The 23,774-nt window shown below is 49.3% G+C and overlaps 2 protein-coding genes across 2 annotated transcripts in view; one reads left to right on the top strand and one right to left on the bottom strand.

Annotated features, from left to right (window-relative positions):
• LOC133352605 (potassium channel subfamily K member 12-like) overlaps positions 1 to 23,774 on the bottom strand; it is a 39,204-nt gene that overhangs the window by 5,797 nt on the left and 9,633 nt on the right. The window lies entirely within an intron of this gene.
• Positions 332 to 6,904, top strand: LOC133352606 (uncharacterized). Its single transcript, XM_061568353.1, has 2 exons — positions 332 to 2,155; positions 5,961 to 6,904. Exons 1-2 carry the CDS (start codon positions 854 to 856, stop codon positions 5,973 to 5,975), a joined length of 1,317 nt encoding a protein of 438 aa, XP_061424337.1. The 5' UTR covers positions 332 to 853; the 3' UTR covers positions 5,976 to 6,904.

Here is a 23,774-nt window from a genome sequence, read left to right as displayed (position 1 = left end):
TTTGTCACTCATTTCCCAACGTCTTGTCTCTTCTTACAATTCAAGTTCCTAGAATCAACCCACCCACGCCTGCAACATGGCTTCAATCAGGTACCCGATACCCATACCTGTACCTTACCCGTACCCCGGCCGGGTACGGGTAGGGTACGGGTACCCGTTTGCGACCCTGGTGCGGCGCGGGTACGGGTAAGGAATCAAAACCCGTTTGCGACCTCTGCCGCACTGCTATTGGGCGATCAAAGCTATGCGGGGTCAAAGGCCCAAAGTCGGCACCACCGGGATCAAATGCAAGTGTAGAGGTGTAATTGCGCATGGCTACGTATGTTGAGGTGTGATTATGCATGGCCACGGATGGCCAACAAACACAATGGGCGGGGTTACGGCCGTACACAAGGGTGGCGCTAGCACCGACGTCCGCATGTGTATCCCCCACGGGCCCCCCCTCGGGGGCGAGTCCTATAAAAGGTGATGAGCTCGAGGGCTCGAGGTCGGGACTCAGCTTTAACCAGAGAAGACGGAAGACCAGCTAGTGTAGGCCCCAGAGCTCCCCTGGCTCGCTGTCCTTATAAGGGCCGACCAGGGCAAGCCGGTGGCGTGGCCCCGAGAGCCCAGACGAAGCTGGTCTGGTGACTCAGGGAGCCGGGATCCCAGCTTAACCAAGCTGGGACAGATAGCCTCCCCTAGTCCCGTAGTGGAGGAATTGGTATAGGTTAGAGGGGTTAGCTGTCGAGAATCCCTGTAGCCAAGTGACCTGTACAACTGTGTTGGTGTAATAAATAAGTGTGCCTCCGATCCTGTCGTCAAGCCTCCATATATACTTACTACATCTGGTGTCAGAAGTAAACGTCCAACGATGGACACACGAGGGACGACACGTACCAGGGAGTCGGAGATGGAAGACGCCGCGGCCGAATCTCCACCAGTGATGGCCGGGGTCGAATCGGAGCAGCCGGGGCCGAGTACGCCCGCGCCGCTACGACAGGAGGAGGGGGATGCGTCGGCCGAAGGACTCCGGCTGGCCCACTCCCGCCTGGCGGACCTGCTCTACGCCGCGGCCGCCGCGTTGGAGGAGATCACGCGGCTGGGGGCTGGAGGAGCAGCGCGGGTCGACGACGGCAGCCGGCGCGGGGCGACGTTTCCCGCCACCCCGACGCGGCTCGCGGTCAAATTTCCCGCCATCTCTACAGTACGAGCGGAGGGCGGGGCCGGCCCGCGTCACGTGTCTGCTGAGCGCCAAGCACAAGCCGTGACATCATCAACGCCGGCCGGCGCGTCAACATCAGAGCGACCGGCGATGCCATGTGCACGGCCCGCCCACACTGTATCATCGGCGGGGAGCGACGGAGAGCGTTCTGCGGCCACGGACGCCGCCTTACAACAGCGTCTGCCGCCTCTTAAAGAATTTGTCGGCGCTGACGGAGACTGGGGCGGCTTCAAGAGGCGGTTCATCGCTCATCAAGAGATGGCGAACTGGTCGGACGCCGAGGCTCTACGCGCGCTGCCAGCGATGCTGGACAACGACGCCCTGGCTACCCTCACCTCGGCGCCGAGGGAAAAGCGCGCCACTCTACACCTGGCGTTGCAGCTGCTGTCAGCCGTCTATGGGCCGCCTTCGGACTGCAGGCAGCTGTTCCACGATCGGAGTCGGGGCGCCAACGAGTCACCCCTGGCCTTCCGGACGGCTCTCCTGGCTCTGGCAAAGGCTGCTTTCCCAAGGATGGACGAGGAAGGAGTGGATGCCATGGTGGCTGAGAAGCTGCTGCTACTCGCTGACGAGCTGGACGTCAACGTCTTGGCTCAGGACGACGCGGAGATGTCGTCCCTGCTGGTCGCGCGCCACATCCACGGGGGCTTGCGGTCCCTGCGTCGGAAGGCGGCAAAGGGGGCGGCCGGCCATGCCATGGCGACCACCGCCCTCCCATCGGAGGAGGTCTGCGGGGTGGAGCGGCGAGGGGAATGGAGATCGGCGGCACCGCAGGATCGGAATGGACCGAGCCGCCAGGAGCAGCCCAGGTCATCTGGGGCGCTCACACGCTGCTACAACTGTGGCCTGCAAGGCCACGTTGCGTCTGGATGCCGGGCTCCCCGTCAGCGCGGGGCGACACCTCGTCAGGACGCCACGCCGTCTCCTCCCAAGCTCCAGCAGAGAAATACGGCGAGTCGCGGCACCTCACACGTTTGGCCCACGCACACATCCGACACACACTCACGCGCTCAACTAAACAGGGCTCCAAATTCCCCGTCCGTCGCGCGCGATTGTTCGGTAATGCGGCGAGCGCTCCAACCGGGTCAGTGGTCGGAGCTCGCCCATCGTGTCGTTGCTGCGTCGGCGGGATCATCGGTCGTGGTCGGTCACATTGATGGGGTAGAGGTGCGGATTTTAATTGACACAGGGGCATCGGCGACCATTATATCTGATTTAATTTATAACATCCTTCCCGTTCAAAGTCGTCCCTTGCTCCCTGTTGACGTGCCGTGCTATGCCGCTAACGGGGGCTCTCTGGGCATTATTGGCCAAATCCGCGCCACTATCTGCATTGGGGACATTAAATTATCCGGCCCTGTTTTGGTTTCCTCCTCACTCGCGGTTCCGTGCCTGTTGGGGACGGATTTTCTGGCCAAAATGCCCATCCGTATCCTTATTGACCAAGGGTGCATTGAGCTCCCATCGGGCCGACGCGTTACATTTCTGTCTTCCCCCACCACGGAGCGTCGGGCGTTTGCCACCGTGCAGGCGCTCGTCACAAAAACTGTGCGCGTGCCTCCGGGGGCTCAGATGCTCGTCCCTCTTAGGTTGCGTCGGCCGTTTGATGCAGGGGTTGCGGATCGGGGGGTCTTGTTGGGTCCATCTCGGGCCGGGGTCAATGGACCCGATTTGCTCGCGGCTCAGACTATGGTGAGAGGGGATGGGGACCCCTTCATTGCAGTCCTTAATGTGGGATCGCGAACGGCCGTGGTTCCTCAAGGGACCGTGCTTGCACACGCAACGCCGGTGCCCTATGAGGAACCACTCGTGGGTCAGGTATCCACCGATCCTCCGTCGCGACCGCATTCGGACTCTGATGACGGATGGCTGGATACGCTTTGCGCGGGTTCAGTGGACCTGTCTGACTCGCAGCGCGCGCAGCTGCGAGTTCTCCTGAGCGAATTTGCTGACGTTTTTAGTCAACACAAATTTGATATTGGTTGTACAAAATTGCTGCGACACCATATTGACACGGGTGACAGCGCGCCAATCCGCCAAAATCCCTTTCGGTTGAGTCCCGCCGAAAAGGATCATGTCAAATCGGCTGTTGATGACATGCTAGCCGCCGATATCATTTCCCCTTCCACCAGCCCGTGGGGCGCGCCGATCGTTTTGGTGAAGAAACACGACGGCTCACTGAGATTTTGTGTTGACTTTCGGCGTCTCAACAAAATCTCTGTGGCAGATGCGTACCCGCTTCCTCGGATGGATGAGTCGCTCGACGCCTTGGCCGGTGCACGATTCTTTTCCACCCTTGATTTGCTATCTGGATTCTGGCAGCTTCCTCTGGATGACGAATCGAAACCTAAGACTGCTTTTCGTACACCGCAGGGCCTCTTCCAATTTAACCGTTTGCCGATGGGTTTACATTCTGCGCCGGCAACTTTTCAGCGGTTAATGGAATTGGTCTTGGCAGGTTTGCAATGGGATTCGTGTTTGATTTACTTAGACGATGTCATCGTCTTTAGCAAATCCTTCGAGGAACACCTCCAGAGGTTGCGTGCTGTTTTTCTCAAAATGCGGGCTGCCAATTTGAAATTTAAACCACAGAAGTGTCATTTACTCCGCGAATCGGTGCGATATTTGGGTCACATTGTTGGGCGCTCGGGGATATCCACTGATCCCGCCAAAACGGAATGCGTCAGCTCCTGGCCGACTCCCACCTCTGTGGGAGAGGTCAGGAGTTTCATTGGGTTCGCGTCGTATTATCGGCGATTTGTGGCTGACTTCGCTACGATTGCGAAACCATTGCATGCCTTGACGTCCAAGGGAGTCAGGTTTCATTGGGGGCCGGAGGAGGAGGCTGCTTTTCGCGCCCTCAGAAATGCTTTGGTGGGAGCTCCGCCGTTGAATTACCCGGATTTTTCACAACCCTTCTTGCTCGATACTGACGCAAGTAACACGGGCATCGGGGGTGTGCTGTCCCAGCTCATCGGGGGCGTAGAGCATGTGGTGGCTTACGGTAGTCGGGTACTGTCTCCAGCCGAACAGCGGTACTGCGTTACCCGTCGGGAATTATTGGCCATTGTTTATTTCATTCAGCAGTACCGCCCGTATCTGTACGGTCGGCGGTTCACCGTCCGTACAGATCATGCGGCCCTACAGTACGCCCTGCGGGTTCAACAACCATCGGGCCAGTTGTCTCGATGGTTGGAGATCCTCCAAGACTATGACTTTGTCACCACATATCGTAAGGGTGTCCGCCACACGAACGCTGACGCCCTGTCACGATTGCCACCCACTTCGGAGTGCGCGTGCCTGTTGGGTTCGGGGCGTTGTAGGCCCCCGAACGTCACCACCGATTCGGTCCTCGTGGCCGCTACCGATGCACCTTCGGCTTCGGGTCCTATCGAGCAAGAAGGGAGGGATTCGTTGCTGGGGTTGCCGGTCGCGGAATGGGGACGCCTCCAAATGGAGGACACCTCCCTCCTCGCTTTGCGCCGTCGCGTCGGGGGGGCTGGTCAGGGGGTGGAAAACGTTGACTCGTGGGGGTTGTTCCAGGGTCTTTTGATGCACTGGGATGGGAAAACCCGGCGCCAGCGGCTTGTGGTGCCTGCTGCTTTAAGGGGTAAGGTGGTATGGGCTGTTCATGAGCGGCTTCTGCACTTGGGGGTTCACAAGACCTTTGCCACGCTCCAGCTGGATTTCTTCTGGCCGGGCATGGAAAAGGACGTGGGGGATCTCTTGGGGTCATGCACGCAATGCGCGCAGAGGAAGCCGCCTGCGAGGGGGTCCAACCCTCCGCTGCAGTCCATAAAAGTTTCCCGGGTTAACGAGCTCGTCGCTCTGGACATACTTGGGCCATTTCCCGCTACGCCCAGGGGCAATAGGTATTTACTAACGGGGGTTGAATACTTCACGAGATGGCCTATGGCCTGGCCCCTGGCGAACCAGTCGGCAGCAGCCATCGCGGAGGCCTTTGTCCAGGGCTATGTCCTCGACAAAGGTGCTCCGGAACGGCTGCTTACTGACCAGGGTAGGAATTTTTCTGGTAAACTCCTACGTGAGGTGTGCGACCTCTTGGGTACGGAGAAGGTTCGGACCTCTCCGTATCACCCACAAACTGACGGGATGGTGGAACGGCTGCATCGGACCATCACGTCCATGCTGTCCCAGCAGGTGTCGGTATCCCAGACGGATTGGGACCTCCGCATAGCCGGTGTGTTGCAGGCCTACAGAATGGCTCCTCATGCGGCCACCGGATTTTCCCCTTTCTTTTTAATGTATGGGCGCGAAGTTAACCCCCCTGTGGCGACCCAGCTGAAGCTCTCGGCGCTCCCGGCGAAGTCTAATTTGTCCGAACACATTAAATTTAACATCGCTAAATTGTCTGAGGCGCGGGAAGCGGCCGTGCAAAATTCTGAACTCCGCCAGAAGGCGAACGAGAGGCTTCGGTTGGGGCGGGTGCAGGTGGTCAAATGGGAACCAGGGGACAGGGCGTGGTTGCACTGTCCTCAGGTGCCGCTGGCAACCTCGTCGAAATTGGTACGGCCGTGGCGGGGGCCAGTGGAGGTCGTGCAGGTTTTGCGGCCGCAATGTGTTCGCGTCAAATGGGGGAGGCGCCGGTGGTATGTGCACCCCTCAAGGTTAAAACCATTTGTCGCGCCGCCCCGTGGTTCACACACACACACGCATGGCCAAACGTGTGAGGGTGTCGCCGACTCCCCGTCGTCGCTGCACTCGCCTAACCTGACGCCAACTGTTCCGTCCCCAGGTGAAACAGGAGTGACGGGTCCACACCCACCAACCCCTCCCGGAGGGGTCGGGGGTCACTCGGCAGCGACGCCTGACTCTCTTGCACCCGGACCGTCAACAACCGTCACTGAGCGTGCCAGGACGGGCCCTTGTGATGGGCCCGCCGCGCGGACGCGCGCCAAAACGCGCAGACTATTGTGAGGTCGGCCGTTGGGGGGCCTTGCGGACAATGGGAGGGGTGGCGTCCGGAGTGTGTGTATATATGTTGGTTTTGGGGTATTTATTCGGGGGGGGTGCGTCGGGTTATTTTTTTTCCTCTCTCTCTCTCTCTCTTCCTGTTGTTGTTCTTGTTAAGGTTCTCTTGTTCTTGTTAAAAATTACGCGAGGCACACACACGGGGTTTTTGTGAGGGATGCACCTTTATTCTGATTTTTTTTTTTGCAGCCAGGGACGGCTGCGAGCTGTACAGGGGGGGGTGATGTAGAGGTGTAATTGCGCATGGCTACGTATGTTGAGGTGTGATTATGCATGGCCACGGATGGCCAACAAACACAATGGGCGGGGTTACGGCCGTACACAAGGGTGGCGCTAGCACCGACGTCCGCATGTGTATCCCCCACGGGCCCCCCCTCGGGGGCGAGTCCTATAAAAGGTGATGAGCTCGAGGGCTCGAGGTCGGGACTCAGCTTTAACCAGAGAAGACGGAAGACCAGCTAGTGTAGGCCCCAGAGCTCCCCTGGCTCGCTGTCCTTATAAGGGCCGACCAGGGCAAGCCGGTGGCGTGGCCCCGAGAGCCCAGACGAAGCTGGTCTGGTGACTCAGGGAGCCGGGATCCCAGCTTAACCAAGCTGGGACAGATAGCCTCCCCTAGTCCCGTAGTGGAGGAATTGGTATAGGTTAGAGGGGTTAGCTGTCGAGAATCCCTGTAGCCAAGTGACCTGTACAACTGTGTTGGTGTAATAAATAAGTGTGCCTCCGATCCTGTCGTCAAGCCTCCATATATACTTACTACACAAGTATCCGCTGCTCGTAGAGTTGCCACGTGTTCTGGTTTGTCAAGTGGTTGTCCTCTTTTTTAAGTTGCCATGCCCGCGGATTTTGTAAGTCTTTCTGGGACATCTGAAGGCGTGGGTTTTGTCAATTGTGCCATAACGCACCACAAGTAGTTATCACCTAGAATTTAAGCTTTCGTGACTGCAGGAATTACTCTACTCATTGGTTCTTTCGGTAAAGTCACGTATGTAGAAATAAAATAACTTTTTAATAGATCACAAATACAATACAATTAAAATAAATCACGATGTTTCTAAGGTTTGTTGAGTTCGCGTCTTCAATCTTCTTGCTGTATTTGCCTCCGTGCAAGTTTGCCGTTCTCTGTGTGCTCTGTGTGTGATGTCCCTCTGTGTGTTCCCTCACTGTGTGTTTTGCCCCATTTTCACCTGACGATGAACGCTTGTTTTGCGTTCGAAACGTTGTGATTTATTTTTATTTAATTTTATTTGTGATTTATTTTAATTGTATTTTATTTGTGATTTATTTTAATTTAATTTTATTTGTTATTTATTTTAATTTTATTTTATTTGTGATTTGTTTAAATTTTATTTTATTTCTACATACGTGACATTACCGAAAGAACCAATGAGTATAGTTATCACCTCTTCTGGAATTTGCGAGATATTCTTCTTTCCATGATATGTCGAGGTTTTTGTACCTCAGACGTGGCAACTGGAGCCACTCATGCTCCGTCGGGAGTTTATGGTCCTCAGTCCAGTCGCCAATGACCGCTCGAAAAAAATCACGCTAAGTTAACTCCACCTCTTCTCGTTTTTGCTATCATAGATAGATATTCCGAATCACTCTATTACTCTTTACTGCGATTATTTCCCAGGTAAGGCCTACTGAGCTTTAGAGCCCTTTTTCAGAAGCGACCTGGCCACAAATGATAGCTCAACGAAGTGGCTTATTACGTGGAAATGTATCGCAGACAAATACTTGAAACGCACGTTTCTAAATGTGGAGGTAAAAACCGGCGGATACCGAGAAAAAATCCACGCGACCACGAGGAGAGAGACATGCAAACTCCACATATACAGGCGTCAGGGTCGGGATCGAACCCGCGACCTCCTGTATACCAGGCGAGGTAGTTAACATCTCGCCACCGTGTCGCCCCAAACTTAACCACTTGATATCATTATTTCCTAAGAACAAACTCTTTCCCTCCCCTTGGAAATGACGAATCGCCACCTTCTTTAACATATGGATGTGACTTGCGCAGCAACTCGAAGTCGATCTCCAAGTCGGAACCTCTGCTGCTGCTGCTGCTGGCTTCAAGAGGACGATGAGCGGATGCCGGCCGCGCCCTCGACGAACGCTCACAGCAGACGCGGGCTCAGGGTGTCCTCCACCACTGGCCGAGGGATCGACCGAGGGGCGAAGAAAAGTATCCCCTCCACCCCCCCCAGTACGCGCGTCCACGTGGCGACGTGGAAAAGCGACGCACGGGGGTTTCCTTCGCCCCATGTCACGAACAGGTGGGTTTTGGGGGGAGAGGGGGGTGGGGTACGGTGACGTCACTCGGGGGTGCAGGGGGTGAGGACCGCACCGGGTGACACCATCAGAGAGGGTTGACACCAAAATGGTTGTTTAAAACATTTTTGTGCAGTGTTTCAGCAGAAATGTATTCATCTTCTTGGTTCTTTCGGTAAAGTCACGTAGAAGTAACAAAATAATAAAACATAATGAAATTATTCTAACGACGTTTCGGCCACAACGCAAGCAGCCGTCCTCAGGTGAAAACCAGGTCCGTCGAGGCGACAGAGTCTGAAATGTATTCTTTTAAAAAATATATATATCCCTGTAGTTAGTTATGACAATAAAACATTTTTCGTAAGCCCAGCTTACATGTACAATATCAATATACCTACAAGGCTAAAACTCTGTGCTAATTTACTTTTTGAACCTTCGAATGCCCTCCGGTCAGAACAGTCATTGTTACCCAACTATAGTGACGCTTCGAGTCACGTGGTCTCGTCTGCACGCTCTACAAGCACGTGATGTTGTGTTCGTCGCTGCTCGTGTTTTTATAGTCGCTGATTTAGTCAAAATTGTCTGGTGTTTTAGCTACAATATTGTGGTAATTAGTATTTGTGAACCTATATCAATAACTTTTTAGAGAATTAAGCAGTAATTAAAGGAAATATCGTAATTTAAATGTCTCATTAAAATGTTGCTAGTTGCTTACGTCACGACTATTGCCATTACATTCAGTGATACTGTATACGGGAATTACGATTTACGAGTAAAATTATCACAAAAAACACGACTAAGGATTCTCTATGGTCTGGTACGGGCGGAGGTCCATGAGGGGTGACACCACGAGTGACCGCACTGGGTGACACTCACCCTATTGACGCCACCGCGTGTGGTACACTGTTTAGTTTCTATAATTCATATCTCAAATCTGAGCAATCAATCTAGGCCGAGTAGTAGCGAGTCTCGCTGTGCTTAATTACAATTAATACTCAATTGCCCGATGATGCTGGATGCAATTACCAGCGAAACGTCGTACTCAAAAATTGTAAATGTTGTGGTTTCACGCTTCAACACACCGGTGGGCTAAAGCAGTGAACTATTTGTCTTTTGTCAACGTGACACTTTTTTACTGATTGGCCGTGTCGGGTGGTGGAGGGTTACGACACATTTATAAATAACGCGATCTAAACCCAAAAACGTTGATTATGAATAATATTGGTCGCGAAAGCCTACTACGTGTTAAACTCATTATTAAACCACCAGCCTTCGAACGCAACGGCTGCGATCAGGCACGGAGACTCTTTGCTTGCTACCCGGGGCTTGTGCCGCAGTGTTCATGCTGCTGCTGCTACTGCAGCAGCCACTTGTACCAATGCCGCTTTGCCCACTGCCCTATCACCGCCGCTACCGTAGCTGCTTCAACAACAACCGCTCCTGCTGCTGCTGCAGCTGCAGCTGCTACTTGCCCTGATGCTGCTGCTGCTGATGCCGCGACCTGCACGGCGGTTGCCGGGCGACGCGGGGAGGAGGGTTTTGGCTTCGTGCGTTCGGCCTCGTGTGGAGGGGTCGCCGCTCCAACGGGGCGCCTCCACTCCAGAGGCGCGCTAAGTACCCGACCCGCCCATGACGCAGCTAATAAGGCGGCACAGCTGCCCTCTACAGCGCCCGGGTGTTTGTTGTTTTGGCGCGGTTCACCATAGTTCACTCAGCCCACGGGGGGTAGCACATGGGGCAGCCCAGGGGGGCAGTTCAGGAGGGCAGCCCAGGGGGGCAGCCCACGGGGGGCAGCACAAGGGGCAGCCCTGGGGGGCAGTTCAGGGGGGCAGAACAGGGGGGTAATTCAGGGGGGCAGTTCAGCAGTTCAGGGGGGCAGTTCAGGGGGGCAGCCCAGGGGGGCAGTTCAGGGGGGCAGCCCACGGGGAGCAGCACAAGGGGCAGCCCAGGAGGGCAGCCCAGGGGGGCAGTCCAGGGGGGCAGTCCAGGGGGGCAGAACAGAGGGGCAGCTCAGGGGGGCAGCTCAGGGGGGCAGCTCAAGGGGGCAGCCAGGCCTTTACGCACAGCACGATTGGATTCACAGAACGGTCCGATCACTCCGGACGCATCGTCTTAGAGTGGCGGGGGCGTGCGCGTAACTGCGTGGCGACGAGGAGGAGGCGGTGTTGTCGTCATCGTCGTTAGGAGGCTGTGGTCTATCCACTGCTGGACGAAGGGCTCGTTTCGCGCAGTGCCTGTCACTCAGCCCGGGCAGGGGCTTCAAATTACCGCTTGAATGTAACTGCTGATGAAGGCGCTGTGTAAATGCTGCGGGCGTGTGCGTCACTGGGTAACAAGGAGTCGTGTATTGTCATAATCGTTATGAGCCATGGTCTATCGACTGCTGGATGAAGGGCGCTACCAACATCATGTTGGCCAGCAGCGTTATGTTTCACCACGCTGGTCATTGCGGATTGCTGAATGGAGTGGCCCGGATATCACTCGCAGTGGTCAGGACTCGAACTCTGGTGCCAGGTTCTTGCGATGACACAATCCCTCTCTCCTCCTGTACGTGGATCCGGCATCGTCGCTCTCGTCTCCACGGGTCTCGTTCTCGTGGGCGTGCCACTCGGTTCTCGACCACCGGACCATCGCCACCTGCCCACGTGGGCGTATATTATTAAATCCTTTATTTTAAGTTCACTTGCTTGCTTGCTTGCGCGCTTACGACCGTGCAAATCTTTCGGTCGTTTTTTAACCCACTTCCCGTGATCCAATCGAGCTGACATTTTGCACACAGACTCGTTGTGCGTGACAATTTATTTTCGTGAAATTTTTTTTCCAACATTTTCCGCTTTTTAGGAATTTTTTTTTTCATATTTAATTTAAAAGACCAATGTGATAAAAATGAAACTCTTACTCAAGAAAAACAGAAATGAATAATAAAATAAAACCGATGCCACGCATATAAAGGATTTATAGTGAAAAACTTTTTTTTACGGGTTAATTTTTTATTCTTTCACAGTTAATATGCCGTCTCAAATTGCAATATATTTCCAGATCCGTGTGTTCCGCTTTCTGTTCTCTCAGCATGAATGCAAGCGTCCATCACCCATTTCTTAAAAAAAAAAATATTTTTTGCGTTTAGTTTGTTGTCCTTGAACCTCGGTTGGCCACGTAACGGTGCGAAAGAAGTTCAAGATACGCGCATCGCACTTTTTTTTCTTATTGTTCCATTACGTGTGTCAGTGTCCATTGGGTGGCACTCGGCAAAAGCAATCTCAGAAAATAGCGAAAGCCCCAAATTGCTTGAGATGCCCTCGTTTTGTGAAAAACGACCAGGGAAGAACCAATTATCAACTCGAATTCAAATCGTAATCAGCATCAAAACGCGAATTAATCTCTCTCGTCCTCATCCTGTTTTGTATCTCTCTCGTATCATCGAACTCCATATTTGTCTCTTGTCCACATCTCTCTGGTTTCACTGCGTCTGTCTCATCTCTACCTCGCTTATCTTGAATCTCGCTAAATGCCCGTACATTGTCTCTATCTCCTTGGCATCTCGCTGTGATTTTATAAATTGAATGTGGGGGGGGGGGGGGGGGTGGTCACACAGACATCATTTCTGCCTTGAGCCCCCAATGGGCCAGCACCGCCACTGTGCACCTGGCGAGTGGTGGCGTAGCGGTTAGCGCACTGCGTCCCGGCCACGACCGATAGCAGTGACACCGTGGTCGACTCAGCCTTAAGTGAGTACTTGGTGCGATGTTTTAGACATCAGCACTGGCCACCCCCCGCCACCAACCCCCGTGTGTGCTGTCCTGACCTTCATCGGCGATGCCACTCGCTAACAGCACTTGCCCCCAATATTCTGTCAAGGGCGCTACACGGGGCATCTTTGTCTTTGTGTGAGCGGGCGCGTGTTTGCTTGCGGCCAGCGTGTCATTACAGCCGATGTTGTCATTAGAGCGGAGCGGCTCCCAATCGGGACGTGGCCGTGAGTTCATATCTGCCTGTCCGACATCAGGCTTAGTCCGGTCTCTGTCTTTGCCTGCGGTCGATAATGTTATCGCCACACGGTGGGAAAGGCATTTTGAGGTCATCCTGTGAACGGATATCAGCTGCGATTCGTCGCCTCCGTTTCAACTTGCGTCCAACGGTTAGCACCTTCACCGCAGGTGATGCGAAACCATCCCCCTGGCTTCCTCGGCGGGGCTCGAATAGCGTAAAAAACGTACACTCGCTGTTCCATGCACCCAGATAAGGTTTGATATGAAAACGTTAGATGTGGGGCGATTATTGTACTGGTATGTAAGCGATTGCTATTGATCAATGAGTCAATAACACGTCCCAACCCTGATCATACACCATCCCAGGCAGGAGACACAGTGAGAGTTTCCCCTTTGAATAAAGAGACCATTAACAATTCCTTATTTATTCTTGGTTCTTTCGGTAAAGTCACGTAGAAGGGAAATAATAAAATAATACAAATATTAAACAATATATTTGTATTATTTCCCTTCTACGTGACTTTACCGAAAGAACCAAGAATACGAATCCTTGCAGTCACGAAAGCTTTAAATCAAAATAAAAAATTCCTTATTTGTTTTCGTTATTGCTGTATCATTGTTCTTCTATCCATATTCTCTAGAGATTGTGCGGGGCTCCGGAGAGTAAGACGTACCCCACGTTTACACGCGGTGTCCATAAAGCTATACAAATCTGATATCACACGCAGTGTCCATAAAGCTATACAAATCTGATATCACACGCGGTGTCCATAACGCTATACAAATCTGATATCACACGCGGTGTCCATAAAGCTATGCAAATCTGATATCACACGCGGTGTCCATAAAGCTATACAAATCTGATATCACACGCGGTGTCCATAAAGCTATACAAATCTGATATCACACGCGGTGTCCATAAAGCTATACAAATCTGATATCACACGCGGTGTCCATAAAGCTATACAAATCTGATATCACACGCGGTGTCCATAAAGCTATACAAATCTGATATCACACGCAGTGTCCATAAAGCTATACAAATCTGATATCACACGCAGTGTCCATAAAGCTATACAAATCTGATATCTGCACGGCGGCGGGGGGTTAAGGGGGATATGTGCGTCTTATAATCGAGAGAATACGGTCATTTATAAGTTAGGGGGTGCAGCAGCGGTGAAGTGGTTCACATCGTGCGCCATGAACCCAGAGCGCATTATTGCAACGATTCGCAAATGTGCCCGGTTACAATTTTGATGCTAAACAGCCGATTATTTATGATAACTACACTTGAAATTGCGTTTTCCAATCGTATGTTCTTGTCTGTTGACAGAGTGCAATAGTCAACCTCTGTCCGTTGAATGTTTCTGTAACTTAATTTTTGTAATTGTGCAATTATATATTTTTTTTAAAGAACCTGACAGAGCCAATCTCGGTTACAGGGATTTTTATTTCATTTTACATTGACGTTTTTGTGCAATTCTTGCGAATTCTCACGTAACGCCGTTTTGGTTATAGTGTTTGTGTATTTTCTCCATCGCCGCACTTTTTTGTGTTTTTGCTGTTATCATTTTGGTGACTCCGGTTAAATGCAAACTTCGACTCTGTCATTGTTTCTCGAGCATCTCGCCTCGTTAAACAAAACAAACCTTGAAACTTGAACCCAGCGATCGGAGTTCTATTCCTGTCCACGGCTGACATCGGCAGCCAGCGATATCTGAACCGGGCTTGGGCTCTGCCCTTCACCAGCCCGAACTGACCGGCATGGTGAAGTATGACCAAACAACCCCTAAAACCAACACGGCGTGGGGCAGTTTTCATACAGCAATGTGTTGACAGGGGTCTTGTTTTGATTTAAAGCTTTCGTGACTGCAGGGATTCCTATTCTTGGTTCTTTCGGTAAAGTCACGTAGAAGGGAAATAATAAAATAACAAAAATATTATTATTAATAAAAATATTATTATTTCCCTTCTACGTGACTTTTACCGAAAGAACCAAGAATAGGGGTCTTTTTTGATTTAAAGCTTTCGTGACTGCAGGGATTCATCTTCTTGGTTCTTTCGGTAAAGTCACGTAGAAGAGAACTAATAAAATAAGAAAATAATAATAATAAAATGATCATTACTTTATTATTTCTCTTCTACGTGACTTTACCGAGAGAACCAATAATATGGGTCTTGTTGTTATGAATGCGACTGCATTTATTCTCTCCGAAACGCGACTCACAACCTCGTATCTACACCACGAAGTTTCTCCCCAGCAGCCCACGCCGTCTGGAACGCAGCAGCCACCACCATCACCACCACAATCATCCTCCTCGTCCCCACTGCTGCTGCACTTTCACGGCAGCTGCAGGGGTTCAATTAACGCCGACGTTTTAAGAAGATAACGATCAAAAGGCCCCACATCTCCGCGCGGACTTTGACCACCTCCGTGCCCCAGAGTCACGGTGAATTATGTCCTTGAAGCATTGCACGTGATATACATTCATTCCGTTTTATTTATCAAGGCTTTGTTAGTGGCTGGGGTGGTTTTTATGTATTTATTTAAATCGCTGTGAAGCCCCTGTGTGAATAGCGCCTTATAAAATAAAAGTCTGAGTTTGTAGTAGTATTATTATGATGATGATGATGGACACCGACGGTGGACATATTTATGTTGTAGTCAAAGAGGTCGTCACAGATGATGCCTCTGATGTCATCATTGTAGTTATCATCGAACACATCCATCTATCATAAATGAGTGGGGATAGCTAGATCCATAGCCGGGATTATATGTACGAAATGCAAAACAAAACCCACGTTAATTTTCCACCTGTCAGATGACTAATTTGGAATTAAACACCGTACTCACTTAAGAATTGGGATCACAGAGCCGGTTATTATTATTATTAAGACGCTGCTGCACTAAATTGTTGCGTAAGCTTGAGGTTTAAGCACAGCATTAAGGTATTATTCAGGCTCGATTCCATTTATCATATTTTATACACTTTCCCCTATCCCTCCACAATCACCTCAATCATCACATTTTGACTCGTCCAAACCAATCGAAATTCCATCACTTTCTCGGGGACAAAATAGATGAGCAGGATTACACTGAGCATGACAACTCGGTGACTCTGAAGGTATGTAAGTTGAACTTCTTTCGCACCGTACGTAACCAACCGTGCGAATCGGAGGTGCGGGGGAAGGACAACAAACTAAACACAAAAATCAGTTCTAAAAAAAAAAAAATTCAATCGAGATTATGTAAAAGTGCATAGCTCCAGTGGCTTCCCAATATCGCAAGGAAGAGCATTCCAGACGGCCGCAAGAGCGCATCTGAGAGCGCCCGTTGTGCAGTGACCGCTTCAATGCTGCACATGGTCAAAGAGTGAAGGTAAAGGCGCAGCCCTGCAATTGCCTGACCATTCACTGCTGGCGGAAGCACGCCCACTCGAGGGAGTTTTAGAAAGCCCATCTCGAGGATATTCCTTGGCCTACTTTTCCACGCCGGTCAGATGTCTTTGAAGAGATGAAAGGGAGCCATCCACACTTTACCCCGTCGCAAGCGGCCTGTGGATTTGACGAGCTACGGTGTATCCATTTCAACTGCTGGGCGGAGAGAGGCAGGCAGGGAGGGATCACGGTTTGAAGCCTACGCAGCAGCGTCACTCAAAATCTGATTCGGACATCGAGGTCTCGAATTGTCACAGCCTCACGTCGGTTCGCCGCTGTCGCGTGGAACTCTACCCCTTTGCACATCCGTGACATCAAATGCGCTTCTGACTTTTAAGAAACATCTAAAGACCTCTCTCTATCAGTGTCTGGCTCAGGGCTTTCGAGCAGCCCCGAGCTTGGCTCCGCGCCTCTGAGTTGTCCACTTGTCTGCAAAAATCTGGCGCGTTATGAATGTGAACATTATTTTAAAAATTATATATTGCACCATTATTTCAACTTTCAAGCTGGTGGATTGAACCAGTCCAGTGTGCCAACCATTAACCACCATGGCAACGTACCATCAATGGTATTGTGTATGACCCAATCATTCATTCATCCCATGCTTGTTTATGTACTTTTTCAGTTTGGTTTTCCATTTTTTTATTGACCGTGTTTGTAAGCCGTGTCATAGCGGGTAGGATGCATTGATTGAAAACAACAACAACAACAATAGGAGAACATACACAAGTTAAAATTCTATTTAAAGCTTTCGTCACTGCAGGGATTCATATTCTTGGTTCTTTTGGTAAAGTCACGTAGAAGGGAAATAATAAAATAATAAAAATATAAAACAATACAATTCTCACGACGTTTTGACTGCTACACAAGCAATCATCATCAGGTATGAATTCCACAGCAAGAAAATGTCACGCCTGATGATGATTGCCTGTGTTGCAGTCGAAACGTCGTGAGAATGTTATTGTTTTATATTTTTATTCTTTTATTATTTCCCTTCTACGTGACTTTTACCGAAAGAACTAAGAACATACACAGTTAGTGACGTAAAACTGTGAAGAAGAGTGACCATCGGATGATGATGATGGCCGATGGTCAAAAATAATGACGGAATGGAAGCCAAGGAGTGAAACGCACCCAGTAGGACAGCCACTGAGGAGATGGAGCAACGAAAATGGCTCACGTGCAGGCCGCTAAGAAGAATCGTTCCATCGTGGAACCACGAGAGAAGACTACAGCCTGGGGAGGCCTTAGTCCAGCAGTGGATTGATCATGGCCGATGATGATGATGATGCATTGGATGTGCCTTGGCAGATGAATTCAAATATTGATGACATTTGTTCCCATTTGGATCGCTAATTTTTTTTTGTTGGGTCATTTAAATCGTGTTTTATTGTCCGTGATGTATGAGTGCCTCACGGGAGAATACTTGGTAGTGTGGGAGAGTTAAATCTGATTTTTCGGGAAAAAAAATCTAATTGACAAAACTGAGAAAATAAATTATGCAATCCTGAGTAAAAATTGTGGAAATATATTTGCATAAATACATATTTGCAATGTACACACAAGACCATTTATTTTGATTGCGCGGTTCGTTAAATCACCACAATATTTGTTGAATTAGGAACTCAAACAATTCCAACTCCTATAATCCCCGAGTCCTCGCGCTCTCCTTCAGTTCAATCAAACCCCACGTCCTTAATTTAACCGGTCCAGTCAATGTCATGATCCCTTTTGTGATAGGGGCCCACGGTGTCATCGTAGTTACACAGATAACGTCATTTTGGTTTACTGTTTCAGGGTATGCCGTTGGTTCACGAGTGCCTCGACTTCAAGACCCTCAATAGATTCTAGATTTGAAGCTTTCGTGACTGCAAGGATTCATATTCTTAGTTTTTTTCGGTAAAGTCACGTAGGTAAATTTTTTAAATTTAAATTAATAAAAGTAGAATAAAATGTTATTTTATTTTAATAAAAGTAAAAGAAAATATATCTATTTATTTTACTTTTATTAATTTTATTGTTTTACCTACGTGACTTTACCGAAAAAACCTAAGAATTTGAACCCTCAATCGAGTCGCTAGCGCCTCCCCTGTCTCCCAAGGTCCCCCCTCCCCACGCAGCTCTCTGCTTCCGGTCAACTGTTGCGCAAAGGTAGGTCGCTCCTTCTCATATGCTGCCCCCACGGTCTGGACCCACCCACCTCCACCTTCCCAGACATCCGTGCTGTTGATTCCCTGCTCCTGTTCGAGTCCAGGCTTTAAGTCTCAGCCATTCCTCTTCTCCCCATGCCTGTGACTGACTGCTTCTTCTGTAAAAAAAAAACAAAGTAACATATCCAGGTCTATTTTCGCCATAATAGGCGTCATCCTCGTGTGTCCGGCGTCTTGAGATGCGGTTGCCTTTTGCTATCATCATCATCATCAGCCACGACTTATCCACTGCTGGATGATGCCTCCCCCTGCCGTCGCCATCTCTCACAGCAACCTGCAGTGGGCCAGTCCACCGAGCCACACAGAGGGGAGGCGGGCTAGTCGCTTCAACGTCTCCCATGTGTACATCCCCACAAAGGCATTCCGTTCCGTTGCTCGGGCTGGTGCTCTGGCTGAACAAATGGCTGTGTTTTTTTGTACGAAAAACTATTTTTTTCAGATTGAACACTAATTTCTTCAGATTGAAAACTCATTTCTTCAGATTGCAAACTAATTTCTTCAGATTGAAAACGAATTTCTTCAGATTGAAAACTCATTTCTTCAGATTGAAAACTAATTTCTTCAGATTGAAAACTCATTTATTCAGATTGCAAACTAATTTCTTCAGATTGAAAACGAATTTCTTCAGATTGAAAACTAATTTCTTCAGAATGAAAACTAGTTTCTTCAGATTGAAAACGTATTACTTCCGATTGAAAACTAATTTTTTTCAGATTGACAACTAATTTCTTCAGATTGAAAACGAATTTCTTCAGATTAAATTGTTTTTTTCGGGAAAACTAATTCCTTGAGAATTGCTTGCTGTTGTTGTGTTGAGCATTTGCTAAGAACGTATTTTTGTGTTTGGTTTCTTGTCCTTCCCTCGCACCTCCGATTAGCACGGTCAGCTATGTACCGTGCGAAAGAAGTTCACATCCATATCATTGTTTGCATCTCATTTTAAAATGACTCAAACTTGTTTATCTAAACTTTTCAAATTTCATCGGTGCACCATTTGCCGCCACTGCTGCTGCTGAGCAGCGTTTGATTTGATGAAAAATAAAAATAGCGTTAACCCTGTCTGGCTATAAAAGAGGTGTTAAAATGTTCAAACACAAACTACTGCATGTACCCTTCGCAAGGCATCATGTCTGCATGGACCACAAATAAGTGTGACAAAACATGCAAACAGACGTGTCAGCAAGAGTCCTGGCAATAAGGCCTCCCAAATATATATATCGTCTCATTTGTTGATGCCTTCACGATATTCACCCTTCCTTTCCCGACTTGTCCCCCCCCCTCACCCCCTCCATACGCCACAACTCTTTCTTCCCCTCGTCCATATCTCTTTCTTATTATCGCCTTTCCTTTATAATCATTCTCCGCTGTTTCACTTTTCAAAGCTGCGATGGGGGGGGGGGGCTGCCTACCCTGGCTATGACTCCTAGAGGTTGCATAACCTGATGCTTTTTGCTGGTTTTCATTTGTTGTCGTTGAAATGCGAGAGAGAGAGAAAAAAAAGGCCAATTTGAAAGGTATGCAGGGCACTGCGATGAATTTGTATTCTTAGAGGGAGACCAGTATCGTGATTCATGATTTTAAAATTCGTAACAAGCCTGCATCCGGTGATAATGAGTAAGCACACATTGGAATGGAACTGCACAGTTGGTAGTTTTGTCACGTGATCGTCCGCTTAAATGTGACGTGTGCTGACAGTGTGCGCTAATTTCCAGGAGGTGCTGTGCGGTGTGAACGCGCAGATGATGCATATCTCGGGAATGAGGACACTTGGGTGCCCACGGTGGCGAGGAGACGTTCACTACCTTGCCTGGTATGCAGGAAGTCGTGGGTTCGATCCCAACCTGACGCCTGCTGCTGTATATTTGAAGTTTGCGTCTCTCTCTCATCATCATCATCATCACGGTGGCTAGGAGATGTTAACTACCTCGCTTGGTCTACAGGAGGTCGGGGGTTCGATCCCAACCCTGACGCCTGCTGCTGTATATTCGGAGTTTGCGTCTCTCTCTCTCTCTCCGTGGTGGCGTGGATCTTTCTTCGGGTCCTCCGGTTTTTACCTCCACATTTAGAAACATGCATTTAGAGTATTTGGCTGCTGTACATTTCCATATTGATAAGCCACTTCGTTGTGCTATTATTTGTGGCCAGGTCGCTTCTGGAAAAGAGCTACATAGCTTTGATTAGTAATAGATTGTACAAACTGTTTTGCTTGGGAAGAAAATGACACCCACTGAGCGTGGAAAATGGATTCGGGGGAAAATGCTGACATGTTGAGCACATCCATAATACAGTGAGGGAAAAAAGTATTTGATCCCCTGCTGATTTTGTACGTTTGCCCACTGACAAAGAAATGATCAGTCTATAATTTTAATGGTAGGTTTATTTGAACAGTGATAGACAAAATAACAACTAAAAAATCCAGAAAAACGCATGTCAATTTTTTTATAAATTGATTTGCATTTTAATGAGGGAAATAAGTACGTGACCCGCTCTCAATCAGAAAGATTTCTGGCTCCCAGGTGTCTTTTATACAGGTAACGAGTTGAAATTAGGAGCACACTCTTAAAGGGAGTGCTCCTAATTTCAGCTTGTTACCTGTATAAAAGACACCTGTTCACAGAAGCAATCAATCAATCAGATTCCAAACTCTCCACCATGGCCAAGACCAAAGAGCTCTCCAAGGATGTCAGGGACAAGATTGTAGACCTACACAAGGCTGGAATGGGCTACAAGACCATCGCCAAGCAGCTTGGTGACAAGGTGACAACAGTTGGTGCGATTATTCGCAAATGAACGAAACACAAAAGAACTGTCAATCTCCCTCGGCTTGGGGCTCCATGCAAGATCTCACCTCGTGGAGTTGCAATGATCATGATAACGGTGAGGAATCAGCCCAGAACTACACAGGAGGATCTTGTCAATGATCTCAAGGCAGCTGGGACCATAGTCACCAAGAAAACAGTTGGTAACACACTACGCCGTGAAGGACTGAAATCCTGCAGTGCCCGCAAGGTCCCCCTGCTCAAAAAAGCACATATACATGCCCGTCTGAAGTTTGCCAATGAACATCTGAATGATTCAGAGGACAACTGGGTGAAAGTGTTGTGGTAAGATGAGACCAAAATGGAGCTCTTTGGCATCAACTCAACTCGCCGTGTTTCGAGGAGGAGGAATGCTGCCTATGACCCCAAGAATACCATCCCCACCGTCAAACATGGAGGTGGAAACATTATGCTTTGGGGGTGTTTTTCTGCTAAGGAGACAAGACAACTTCACCGCACCAAAGGGACGATGGACGGGGCCATGTACTGTCAAATCTTGGGTGAGAACCTCCTTCCCTCCGCCAGGGCATTGAAAATGGGTCGTGGATGGGTATTCCAGCATGACAATGACCCAAAACACACGGCCAAGGCAACAAAGGAGTGGCTCAAGAAGAAGCACATTAAGGTCCTGGAGTGGCCTAGCCAGTCTCCAGACATTAACCCCATAGAAAAATCTGTGGAGGGAGCTGAAGGTTCGAGTTGCCAAACGTCAGCCTCGAAACCTTAATGACTTGGAGAAGATCTGCAAAGAGGAGTGGGACAAAATCCTTCCTGAGATGTGTGCAAACCTGGTGGCCAACTACAAGAAACGTCTGACCTCTGTGATTGCCAACAAGGGTTTTGCCACCTAGTACTAAGTCATGTTTTTGCAGAGGGGTCAAATACTTATTTCCCTCATTAAAATGCAAATCAATTTGTAACATTTTTGACATGCGTTTTTTTTGTTGTTGTTGTTATTCTGTCTTTCACTGTTCAAATAAACCTACCATTAAAATTATAGACTGATCATTTGTTTGTCAGTGGGCAAACGTACAAAATCAGCAGGGGATCAAATACTTTTTTCCCTCACTGTAGGGGCTTTTTTTGCGGTTAAATTGCGTAAACATATAAATGTGTCGTTAAAACCCGCCACCACCCGACACAGCCAACTAGTAAGGGTTGTCAGCTGAACAAAACGTGCCAATCCGTCACTAGTTCAGCACTAGTGTGTAGTGTATTGTGTAGTGTATTGTGTAGTGTATAGTGTAGTGTACTAGTACAGCACACCGGTGTGTTGGAGAGCCAAGCCACAACATTTACAATCCGAGTACGACGTTTCGCCAGTAACTACAACTAGCTTCATCAGGCGGCAGCCAGATATGTTGAGCAAAATTTAGCAACACACATTTTTGTTTTTGTACAGACAGCTGGGTCAAGAAGTCTCTGCCCATGCCGCGTCGTGGGTCACGGAGGTCAACTTCACTGCACTGGTCAAGTGCGGGCTGGTCTAGTGGGGGAGGGGGGGGGGCCGGGGGGGGGCAGAGCCCAGGACCAGTTCAGACTTCACTCGCCACTGACGGGTTCGTCCGTGTCCAGGTATCCAAGTCCGTGCGCAGGGGCTTGGAAGCGCAGTGCGCCGACTGCTGTGCCACCGCTCCACCCGAGTGTGTTCTTGAAGGTGCAAACAGCACGTACACCTCTTTGTTTACAATCGTGGTGTCTCCAGCCGCAAACAAGCGAGTTTGTCCACGGTAATAAGCACTGCTTGGGTTGACCCCACCGCTTGCAGTATGACCTTTGCAACCTCACAACTGTCACTCACGCACTCTTAACCACGGGGTCATCCGACCAGACACCTCCAAAACAATCTCGGCACAGGGAAGGCTTTCTTCTGGCAAATGAGGCCCCACGTAATGGCAGTCACGACTCGGCTCAGGCTTGGCTCCGCCACCGAAACTGTTCTTTGAAAGGTGAAGCGAAGAACGAAACGGGAGGAGGAGTTCTCCACAAATCTGGCTGTCGCCTCACGATGCTGATTGTAATTACTGGCGAAACGTCAGTGAAGGCAAATTTAAATAAGTGAGTTTTCGGGACAGATTTAAATAGCACCTAAACAACTCCGATTGACTTATTGCCAATAGCGCAGCCTCCCATTGTTTGGGAGCTGTATTGGTAGTACATAGTAGTACATGTTGTCTATGTCGTTGTTTGTGAAAATTCGGTCACAGTTCTTATTATCACTGATTTCGAAAAGTTTTTTGGTTTGGCCATGTTTGTTTGTTGTAGTACAGAGTTCGACTGATGACCTTAATCTAAGTTGTCTTGTGATTGTTGTTGTTTAACTTGCATCCCACTGGGATTTTTGCACACAGCGTTGGTGTACGGTGCTTTTGTGGAATATTTTGCTGTCTTTTCTTGGATTTTCTCTTTGCACATATTTACTTTAAGATGTTTTCTTGTTCATGTTTTTGTTTTTTGTTTGTTGCGGTTGCACCCGATTCAAGAGCCGAATGGCTCACAGGGCTATACCTAATAAATGAAACTTGAACTTGACTCATCACACCAGGAGCAGAGCCACGATCTCAGAGTACTTAAAAGAAGGCGATCTGAAGATGTCAGGGACATCGTTGGAGTTTCAAACTTTAATTAGCTCCTGCAAATGTTGTGGGGCTAACCCACCGAGGACCTTGTAGGTCAGCATTAGGATCTTATTATTCACTGGACGCCAATGCAGAGACATGAGAACAGGTGTGATGTGCTCGCGAAACTGTGCTCACGTAGCAGCTGCATTCTCAGTTTCGGTTTCATTTATATGGTTATACCCTGTGAGCCATTCGGCTCTTGATTCGGGTGCAACCACAACAAAAAATGC

Source organism: Lethenteron reissneri, chromosome 41 (assembly GCF_015708825.2).
Source record: "Lethenteron reissneri isolate LAM-NWPU_2019-01 chromosome 41, ASM1570882v1, whole genome shotgun sequence".
Classification (NCBI taxonomy): Eukaryota; Metazoa; Chordata; class Hyperoartia; order Petromyzontiformes; family Petromyzontidae; genus Lethenteron; species Lethenteron reissneri.
The sequence above is the reverse complement of the archived record's forward strand: the minus strand, read 5'-3'. Positions and strand labels throughout refer to the sequence as shown.